Genomic DNA, 11,467 nt, shown 5'->3' on the forward strand with positions numbered 1-11,467 from the left:
TACTTTTTTATGTATTAAATTAATTTGTAATGTTATTTGTCTGCTAATCTTGATACAGACCAACGTTTCGCGATATTATATTTATAGGTAGGCATATAATTATTAGGAAGGAACATTTTGTGTTACAACAATATGCCTTTAGGCTGTTATTGCGCAAATCTCAGTTGTAGCTCTGCCATTGTGTTTAGTTAACAATTATATAATTATAATAATAATAGAGAGTCATGACGCTCGCAAATGCATGATTTTATTAGCGGATTAGTACGCATGCCCGGGTTTACAAAAAATGTAGGTTGTTCGATTTTTACTCAGCTAATTTGTAGATGTAATTTATATTATTTAGACATACCTTATGTAGGCATTGTTATTCTTTTTTCTTCATTATATCTTTTATAGAGTCTGTGCATTTTAATTTGATACTGATTATGATATCCGAAATAAGAAATGAATGGAATAATTTATTCCGATGGCCTTTATAATGTATGATTTTTGCCTTGAAGTTAATTTGTATCTCAAGTGAGATCTATCCAGTGATATACTATAGCCATTTTGCATTTGGATTTATATTATCTTAAGAATAAACATTTATTTCATCCAATACAAATAACAAAAAACTATCAGTGAAAAAAAGAAAGTATCAGGAAAACATTAAGGTCAACATTTTTCTCTATTGTTTCTTTTTCACCATTATCTTGTTCGTTAAATATTCTATAATATGTTCTACAAATCATTTTTGAAAAAAAAATTGAAAAAAAAAAGAAAGATTTGTATTGCTTGTATTTATTTATGTTAGAAAGGAAAATCGTAAATCTATTTTATTTTATACTATTTTCAAAGCAAAGCAACATCTTTCTCCTCCCCATCTATTGTTTATCTATTGAGGATTGTTTTTATAATAAATATCTAAAGTGCCATATTGCGCTGAAGCTTGTCATATGCATTTTCTTCCACAAGATTCAATGGAAGATCTGTGTCTACGTAAGCGTACATTCCCTCTGATTGTACCTTCTCTGGCGTATTCAGCTTTCCATACTCGTTTTTTTCGCATACTGTGATATCTCCATTCTTGTCACCATTATTCTTTTCACTATGATTGTTTATAGTTGAGTACGGAAAGTCATATTCACCATCAGTTTTTTCATTGTTACCACCAGATTCTACGTTCATGTCTTCGTCATTCAGGGTATCGTAAACGTCGCTATCATCTTTAAAACCTTCAGTGTTTGCGTACAGTGTTTCGTCAAATCCATTTTGGAACTCGCCTGCGTTTTTCTCCTGTGCTTTTTGTTGCATGTCCGTGACATTTAGAATATCATAAACGTCACCCCCATCTTGAGTGAAAACTGTTGTGTTTACTTGTGATGTTTCGATATCTCTATTCGATTGTAAATGTTGAACGTCCGCGATATCAAGGGCATTGTAGAGTTCGCATTCAACGGAAACTGATTTTGCACTTCCAAACTCATCTTCGATTTCTTCATTACGATTGTGCCTACTACTTCCACTTTGTTTTGTTGATTGCAAATTGTCTGCATCTTGTTTCATTTCTCGCTCGTCCCTTGGTTTTAATGTAACTTCTTGCACATCACTTGTTGATTGTAGTTGCATTCCTGTGTCGTATAGAATATTTTCAACAACGCATGGATGTGGATTATCTGATGAAGAATGCTCATTAATTATTGCACCATTGGAGTACGAGACTTTTCCTAATGAAGATAAAATAATGATTTTAAAATGAAATGTTTCACAGGGAGTGAACTGGAGCAGATTTTCATTCCCTTTTAGCCATTCGGCTTGTTGCGACAAAAAGAATTTGTATTGCGATGACCGATTTCACACTAAGGGGTAGGATTGGTCATAGCAATAAATAGCAAACTATAGCCATCAAATAGCATAACCATAGATAGCAAGGAAATAGCTGTGCAACTGCTATACTTGATATAGCAATAAATAGCAAACAAATAGCTGTGTAAGTGCTATACTTGATATAGCCATAAATGGAAAACAAATAGCTTGCAATTGCTATACTTGATATAGCAATAAGAGCAAACAAATAGCTGTGCAATTGCTATACTTTATATAGCCATAAATAGCAAATAAATAGCTTACAATTGCTATATTTGATACAGCAATAATAGCAATTAAATAGCTTACAATTCTGTACATTACAATCACCCGTTCATAAAAGGACGTGTAAACCGCTTGTGAACTTTCAATACTGAACAATGTAATACATTAATAAAACATTTTTTTACACCAAAAGAGTAAATTGGGTTAGGTACTACCACGTTGGTGGGAACACAGTGTCTTGCATGGAATATGATGTTCAATCTAAAGCAAAGTGGGACAAATAGTCCTAAATAAAAGTATGTAAAAACTTTTAATTTGTTTAGTCATAATTATATTATCAGAAATTGAGTAGCTGTAATGAATTCAACTCGGAAATTCCCTGGAATTTTGGTGTTTAAAGTGAATTACCAGAAAATTACCAGAAAAAAGTTTATTTTCATACGAATTCACATACCTTCATGGTTTCTAAGTTGTTTATTTTTTCTGTATCGGATGAAACAGCACATGAACGTCACAATGGCTACAACGACAAACACTAGTATAGGAATTCCGACAGGAACAAGCAAATCAGGATCGGTGTCAAGATTTTGGTTACTTCCATCTGGATACGTAACCTCCGAATGATCTGCAGTAGTCTGTCCAGTGACGCCAATTGGATAGATAGTAGATGTTTTAGAAGGTACTTCTGATGTTGATATCAGGTCTGATGGAGTAGACATAAACGATGACATCGATGCTGACGTCATTATCAGTTCTGATGGAGTAGTACCGGGAGTAGACATCAACGATGTCAACTGCGTATTCGTTGTATCAGTTGTTGAAACAAGACATACGCCAAGATCAACAACTACATTGAGAAAAAAGAAACTACAAATAGTTTTATACCATAACAATCCTATGGCATTTTCACAAGCATAGCCAGAGACTTTAACTAGATGTTACCCCCGTCCAATCCAACACAACACCACCGTCACCACCCAATACCCCTCATACTAACCTCCCCCACCCCAACCCTAATCCGCTTGTTACCAAAATTAGATCATTTTCTAGACTAGAAGCCTACAAAACACTGTGGGGAAAATGTTACATTTTACAGATATCAACGCAAAACACAAGAATGATTTGCTGTAACAAAACACTATATTTCATGTTATGTATAGTTTATTTGTATTTTTCTTGTATATGGTTTTATCTTAACTGTGTCTATTGTATGGAGTGAGTGCAGAATCTGTTTGGGCTTTAGCCTATTCTCATTCCTGGTTATTTTTACATTGATAACCGAATAAATATTATTATTAATAATAACAAGAACATTTAACTTACCAGAAGACTCGCAGACAATGGTGTCCACCTGATCTTTTGTGAAGCAACCCTTGTTTTCAATTTTGTTATAATTCACCCACCATGATTCGTATACTTCGATTTGTGCACATCCAACATCTATGTTCTGTCTTGGAGGACCATCGACATACACATTGAAGGTGACTGACGGATCATTAAGATAATAGAGAACGTTGGTCAGTTGATTGTACTCTTGCTGGTTATTTATAACTGTGGTGTTGCCGCCAACCTTTTCACATTCATGTTGAGTATCAATACACGATTCGCCTCTGTCTGTACTTCTTATAAGTATATAACAGTTGGGATTGTTGCTGTACACATATTTGTCTAAATTAAAATATACATATATATATATATAAACTCATCAGGCAAAGAACATTAATTCTAAACCGCCCGGTGATATACTGAAATTTAATTAATTAATTTGAAACGATAAAGATGAGGAAATCTGTGAGAATGAGAAAAAGTCGCCCCAACCGAGACTCGAACTCGGACCGCCTGCTTGATATGCAGATGTCCTAACCATTAGACCACTGGGGCTTTCATGGTATTGTTCGAACTCGATTGGATATCGTTGGATTGGATATCGTTTCAAATTATTTAATTAAATTTCAGTATATCACCGGGCGGTTTAGAATTAATGTTCTATGCCTGCTGTGTTTATATATATATATATTTTCTTTTTCAATTTCTAATGTAAATGTTGGTATCTATAATAAGGTTGTATGTAATTGAATTTGAGTATTGTTAAAATATTTGCCGTTATTATTGTGGATAAGTATTATAGGCTTATTCTGGGGCTAAATTGGATAGCAATGCTAAAAGGAGACGCCCTATACTCTGTAATACGAAAGATACAACGATTGGAGCACTGGAGAGTTTTAAGGAATCAAAAACATGAAGAAAAAGGGTCCTTTATGTTTTTGCACTAACTACAATCAACAATTTTGTTGCCACGGTTGACAGGGGTTAGATTAAATTAGTAATTTAACCAAGTTGATGGAACATTGTCATTGTGTGGTTGACTACTCTTTCCTATTTGTCACGAGTGACAGCATTACTGGCATCGAGTGACAACTCTTCAGTAATCTTGAAAATAATATAATAATTTTGAAAAAAAATCATTTGCTAGAATATTGACAAGAAATACACAACATTAAAATTAATTAAAAAAAGATATTGAGCTAAATAAATACATAAATATTGACATTAAAATTAAATTGGAATGGTACCGTATAGGTTCCTAGTTTTTATATCTATTGCAATCAGTAAACAAAGAAATTGAAAACTAGTTCGCCATTTTTGTGACTTTCAGTTCAAAAACTTTCTTTGCATGTATAAAAAGCAATTATTGTTAACATATAATTATAAACATACATGTACTATATGTGTTTCCATCTGGATATTTGATGTTCCAGAATGTATTTCCAGGATATATCAGGTAGCAATCCTCACCTGAACAATCAAAATCACTATAAAACACAAATAGTAATAACAATTATGACGGTGACGATAACGTCAATTTAAGTAACAAAGAACATGATAAGTAAGAAAAAATAAATAAAATAGCGCATATTTTAGCATAATCACGAATAAAAGTCAAATGGGCAGCCATCAGTAAGTTACAAACGGTAAGGTAAGATGGCTGGTACAGCTTTTAAGTCTAATGGCGGTGACAGCATATTGAAGTGAAATAATCATTTAGTTTTATCGCTGATTCAAATAAGATTAACCAGGAAACTTTATGGTAGGTTTATGTTTAAAGTTCCACCAGGTTACGTACGCTTTTGTGCCATTTTGCAGGGTTAAGTTTAAGACATCTAATGTTATTCCTGTGTTCTATCCTAATACTGATTAAATCACGTTGTCCGATACAGCAATATTGGTATCGTTTCTGATGGTTAGTAGTAGTTATTTGTACTTCAATTGTATTTCTCGTCATTAAAAAAGCATATTAAATGTTAACACTTTTTCGTAAGCCTTATAGTATGATGTGACATCTAGCGATATAGAAATTCTGCAGTCTCGTTATAAAATGTACATACTAAAAGAAATAAGTATAGACTGACTTACGGAGGACACTGTGCCCAAACGATAAGAAACTGACAAGCTAGGACTAATATGAACACCTTCATTTTGCAGGCCTACTTTATTTCGTCCAAGTAGATCACTTAAACACACCTTGAACCCGGAAATGTTGTGTAATAACCTTTTGAGTAGGCCTAAATAAACATTGTATTTTCTACGTATTACTTGCACTTTTAGTATTAGAAATAAAATGTCTTGAATATATTATAATAAATCTACTTTTTTATGTATTAAATTAATTTGTAATGTTATTTGTCTGCTAATCTTGATACAGACCAACGTTTCGCGATATTATATTTATAGGTAGGCATATAATTATTAGGAAGGAACATTTTGTGTTACAACAATATGCCTTTAGGCTGTTATTGCGCAAATCCCAGTTGTAGCTCTGCCATTGTGTTTAGTTAACAATTATATAATTATAATAATAATAGAGAGTCATGACGCTCGCAAATGCATGATTTTATTAGCGGATTAGTACGCATGCCCGGGTTTACAAAAAATGTAGGTTGTTCGATTTTTACTCAGCTAATTTGTAGATGTAATTTATATTATTTAGACATACCTTATGTAGGCATTGTTATTCTTTTTTCTTCATTATATCTTTTATAGAGTCTGTGCATTTTAATTTAATACTGATTATGATATCCGAAATAAAGAAATGAATGAAATCATTTATTCCGATGGGTTTATACTGTATGATTGTTGCCTTGTTAATTTGTATCTCTAGTGAGATCTATCCAGTGATATACTATAGCTTCGCCATTTTGCATTTCGATTTATATTATCTTAAGAATAAAGAACATTTATTTCATCCAATACAAATAACAAAAAGCTATCAGTGAAGAAAAGAAAGAATCAAGAAAACATTTTTTCTCTATTGTTTCTTTTCATTTGTATTTGTTTGTATTTATTTATGTTAGAAAGGAAAAGCGTAAATCTATTTTATATTACACAGTGTGCTGAACTTTCAAAGAAAATTTAACATCTTTCCCCTCCCCAACTATTGTTTATCTATTGAGGATTGTTTTTATAATAAATATCTAAAATGCCATATTGCGCTGAAGCTTGTCATAGGCATTTTCTTCCACAAGATTCAATGGAAGTTCTGTGTCTACGTAAGCGTACATTCCCTCTGATGGTACCTTCTCTGGCGTATTCAGCTTTCCATACTCGTTTTTTTCGCATACTGTGATATCTCCATTCTTGTCGCCATTATTCTTTTCACTATGATTGTTTATAGTTGAGTACGGCAAGTCATATTCACCATCAGTTTTTCTATTCTCACCACAAGGTTCTCGGTTCATGTTTTCAGCATTCAGGGTATCATAAACGTAGCAATCATCTGTTAAACCTTCAGTGTTTGCGTACAGAGTTTCGTCAAATCCATTTTGGAAGTCGCCTGCGTTTTCCACCTGTGCTCTTTGTTGCAAATCAGTTGTATTTAGAATATCGTAATCGTCGCCCCCATCTTGTGTGAAAACTGGTGTGTTTACTTGTGATGTTTCGATATCTCTTTTGGACTGAAGATGTTGAATGTCCGCGATATCAAGGGCATTGTAGAGTTCGCATTCAACGGAAACTGATTCTGCACTTTCAAGCCCATCTTCAAATTCTTCATTACGATTGTGCCTACTACTTCCATTTTGTTTTGCTGATTGCAAATTGTCATCTTGTTTCATTTCTCGCTCGTCACTTGATTCCAATATATCTTTTTGTACATCTCTTGTTGATTGTAGTTGCATTCCTGTATCGTATAGAATATTTTCAACTTCGCATGGATGTTGATTTTCTGATATAGAATGCTCATGATTTATTGCACCATTAGAGTACGAGACATTTCCTATTGTAAAGGGAAAATAATAATTTTAAACAAAATGTTTAATGTATTGAAAGATACTTTTATATTAGCACTATAACCCAACAATAACCCTAAACCACACGACCGGGGATACTCGCGTCATTTTGAACTAGAGTAGCTTTTGATTCGGCTATGTTAGGACGACGACAACTTGTTGCGACAAAAGAGACTAATTTCATTGCGATTGCCGAATGTTGCGTTCGGTAATTTATAGCTATATTCTGTACATCAGGTCCCAGATCATCATAAATTTACTAATTAGATGATGCCTGTCCAGCAATGGTACGGGTAAACCGATAGTCTACTATGAAAGGAAATACCTAACAAGCTTATTTAATACTGAACAAAGTAATATTGATAAAACATTTAACAATAAAATGTGTTATAAGGTACCACGTTGGTAGGAATACAGTATCTATTTGGAGTGTCTTACATAGAATGTGTGGTGGTCAATCTGATCAAAGTGAGATTAGTTTAAAATAAATGTATGTAAAAACTCGTAATCATAAATGGAGTACGGTAGCTGTGTAATAAATTGTCTTTAGAATAGGCAACTCGGAAATTTGCTGGACTTTTAGTGTTTAATAGATAAATAAATTACCATAATTCACATACCTTCATGTTTACTAAGTTGTTTGTTTTTTCTGTATCGGATGAAACAACACATGAACGTCACAATTAATACAACAACACCAAACAGTAAAGGAATTCCGACTGTAACCAGCAAATTATGATTAGTATTTTGATTATCACTATCTACATACGTAACATGCGAATGATCTAAAGTAGTCTGTCGTGTGACCGCAATTGGATAGGTAATAGATGTTTTAGAAGGTACTTTTGACGTCGATATCGAGTCTAATGAAGAAGTAGACATCAATGATATCATCAATACAGACGTCACTATCAGGTCTGATGGAGTAGTAGTTACCAACGATGCCAATTGCGTAGTCGATGTATCAGTTGACACTAGACAAATCCCACGATCTACAACTGCATTCAAAATAAAAAACAAAGTGGCCTGTCATTAAGTTCACTTCACAAAAATCTAGAACATGATCCAATAATGAGGAGCTTGTACAATCATAATTTTGTACTGTCGTAACAAGTCAAAACTATAGGATAATGAAAAATCACGGCTATCATGATATTTTGTATTTTTCTCCATCTGTTTAAAATTATGGGTGAGATAATTTTGTGTCTAAAAGTGTCCAGAACCATTTATGGTTTCACAATAAAATGTTTTAAGACATATTAACCCTCATATTCAAACCCAAGAGATATGATTAAAATCAAATTAGAACACTTACGATGCAGATAGCGACACAGAAAACAATAATGATAATTATGAAAAGGTACGGTTTTTGTTTGTTTATGTTTATTATTTATAACATTGATATTTTAAAATGGCGGTTAATCAATAGCAATATCTTACCAGAAGACTCGCAAACAATGGTGTCTACATTTTCTTCTGTGAAGCATTCCTTGTTTTCAATGTATATATCATTCCAATTCCAAATTCCATCATCTACTACAATCTTTGCACATCCAACATCTACGTTATTCTTTGGAGAAACCTCGACATAGACGTTGAAAGTGATTTTTGATCCAACTGTTAGAATATGGAGAACGTTGTTTACCAGATGCTTGTACTCATCTTCGCTATTTATTACAGTCAAGTTGCCACCAATCTGTTCACATTCATCTTGGGTATCAACACACGATTCTTCTCTTTCTGTAGTTCTTATAAATGTATAGCAGTTGGGATTGCTGTACACATTGTTTTCTAAAATAAAAATAAAACTCCGGTGTTGAACGAATGTGAGTAAATTTTAATAGATAGGAGGAGATGGCGGATGATATAGGTATTTATATTTCTCCGTGTAAACTATATCTAGGCAATCACACTGTTTCGTTTCTTGGATTAAGATTTCAAGTTTTAATCCAGTTTTTTAAAGACTATAACATTTAATCTGTATATGGTTTACTACTGTTTTGTCATATATCTCATTTCCTTTCATTACGTAATAATTTTGACTGTATACTCGTGGCTGTTTGCACTTCGTATATATTTATTAAAAAAACATGTAATATTGACTTTGACTGACCTGCATCGTACGTGTCTCCTTCTGGATCTTGATATTTCCAATGTCCATCTTCAGGGTATATCAGGTAGCAATCGGTACCTGCACAACCAAATCCACTACAAAACATCAAAACATAATAATATTTTGTTGTACAAGAACGTCACCTTATTTTAGTTTATATCACAATCACATGAGGAAATTACTCTGTAAACAAAAATATGTTTAATACAATATATAAAAATAAATAAAACATAAATTGATAGGCATATCAATCACGAATCGGATGTCTAGAAAAGTTCATCAAAATTATCAGACTCCTCCATGATAATATAACAGTTTCAGTCTTGGTAAATGGTGAATCATTTGAAAGCTTCGAAATTAAGAAAGAAGGAAACAAGGATGTGCTCCAGCCTCTTCTCAAAATTTTTTCAGTGGTACTCCTTCTTGTTAACCAGATGCTATAGAATTCATGGACAACTCTTCTACCTAGGGCCTGAATGCCATGAAGAAGATGACCACCTTAACAGTAAAAGAGCTACAACATGCAGATGATAGTCGGGAATACGGAAGACCAACAGCTGGCAATGAATTATTTCAACTAACATACTCTGATTTTGGACTGAAGCTCAACACCAACAAACCGAGATCATGTGTCAACGGAAACCTGGATTGGATCCAGATGAACACCAACATGCCAGCATCACAATTGATGGACAAACCTTGAATAATGTTAAACATTTCAGGTTCAGCTGCCTCTCATCTAAACAGACATAGATGATGAAATAACCTGGCATCTTAAGATTCTTTGACATTTCCACTAGATGATTGGTCAATTCCTCCATGGTCAAATCACTTACGTTGCGTTACATTATTGCTTTGCGTCGCTAGTGGGAACCAAGCTTTAGTGGTTAGGCCTGAAGTTTGTTACGTTAGTGGTTAAACTGTATTTACGTTAGTGGCCAATGAAATAGTTACATTAGTGGTTGATTTTTGTTACGTTAGTGGTTAATGTTACATTAGTGGTTGGTTGTTACGTTAGTGGGTGATACAGGGCCTCAGGCCTCTGCGTTACGTACATCACTGGCCAAGGACAGAAGAGTCTTGAAAACAGGGTGTATGAGATCGTGACGAAGTTTGAACAAAATAGAACGAAACATCGAGATGATTTGCAAGAAGCCTCGTCAAAACTCAAGCACAACTGAGCTGAGAGCAAACAGATGAATACCTTGCCCTATATCTGTACATTGTCATTAATGAATTAAGCATAACCAGCTATACTACACCAACTTACGGAGGACATTCTGCCTTAGTGATGATAAGAATATGAAATCCCAGGGTTAGTATACTGTACATCTCCTGCATTGTTTTTGCCTACTTCATTCGTCTTTACCGATATCTTAAATGAACCCGGAAATTGTAAGTGATAACGTGGTATCGCCATGGTAATAAGTAACCCTTAGACTCCACAAACAAAAATGTACGAAATTATATTCTTTACTTCCGTGTAATTCAATTCTATATTTATTCTGTGACTATACACACCGACGCACCGATCCGAGGGGGAGGGGCGACATGTCCCCACTCCCTCCTCCCCCCCCCCCCCCCCACCACCACATATTTTAGTGGGAGATTGTCCCCCTCACTTTTTAACAGCAAAATCATTAAATTGTTGAAATAAAATAGAAAGTAAGACTTCTATGTATTTCAGAAAATACAGTATCTAAGAAGAATAGATTTTGCGTGAATATAACCAGTGGCAGAATCGGGTGGCGCTCGCAAAGTGTTTCAATTTGTAAACCCACCAACTCCTCCCCACCCGACCCCCCCCCCCCCCCGACCCCTATTAAAAACGGATCTGCACCGTTGAATATACAAACAAATATCAAGTTACTGCTGTAAGTATTACTGTAGTCAAATACTCCTTGTTCGATTATTACGATAATTAATTGACATTTTTAATAAAATTCGAAGTACAATCTTTAAATCTCAAGAATAATCTCCTTTCAGGTTCGTTACCAAT

The 11,467-nt window shown here is 34.0% G+C and overlaps 1 protein-coding gene across 3 annotated transcripts; it reads right to left on the reverse strand.

The window, feature by feature from the left end:
- Window positions 1-168: 168 nt before the first annotated feature.
- Window positions 169-10,988, reverse strand: LOC144844559 (uncharacterized). 3 transcript variants are annotated; one of them, XR_013612440.1, is made up of 6 exons: window positions 10,739-10,988; window positions 9,469-9,563; window positions 8,796-9,146; window positions 7,976-8,353; window positions 6,454-7,342; window positions 169-825 (listed from the first exon to the last, which is right to left on the reverse strand). XR_013612440.1 is itself a non-coding variant. In XM_078701525.1 (6 exons), exons 1-6 carry the CDS (start codon window positions 10,807-10,809, stop codon window positions 904-906), a joined length of 1,701 nt encoding a protein of 566 aa, XP_078557651.1. In that variant the 5' UTR covers window positions 10,810-10,988; the 3' UTR covers window positions 848-903. The 3 variants fall into 3 exon arrangements, 2 of the variants coding, with proteins under 2 accessions (XP_078557651.1, XP_078557652.1); XM_078701525.1 differs by lacking the exons at window positions 169-825; window positions 6,454-7,342 and adding exons at window positions 848-1,706; window positions 2,525-2,605 and having other exon boundaries at window positions 8,054-8,353; XM_078701526.1 differs by lacking the exon at window positions 169-825 and having other exon boundaries at window positions 6,399-7,342.
- Window positions 10,989-11,467: the final 479 nt, after the last annotated feature.

The sequence above is a fragment of the Antedon bifida genome, chromosome 6 (assembly GCF_963402885.1).
Source record: "Antedon bifida chromosome 6, ecAntBifi1.1, whole genome shotgun sequence".
Lineage (NCBI taxonomy): Eukaryota > Metazoa > Echinodermata > Crinoidea > Comatulida > Antedonidae > Antedon > Antedon bifida.

What these genes read in the sequence shown, in the direction of transcription:
- LOC144844559 (XM_078701525.1), bottom strand. Translation starts at nt 10,809, where the DNA reads ATGCAGGAGATGTACAGTATACTAACCCTGGGATTTCATATTCTTATC. An exon ending in ACTAAGGCAGAATGTCCTCC is followed by an intron (nt 9,564 to 10,738) that starts GTAAGTTGGTGT and finishes GATGTTTTGTAG; the next exon opens with TGGATTTGGTTGTGCAGGTA. An exon ending in AGGAGACACGTACGATGCAG is followed by an intron (nt 9,147 to 9,468) that starts GTCAGTCAAAGT and finishes TTTTTATTTTAG; the next exon opens with AAAACAATGTGTACAGCAAT.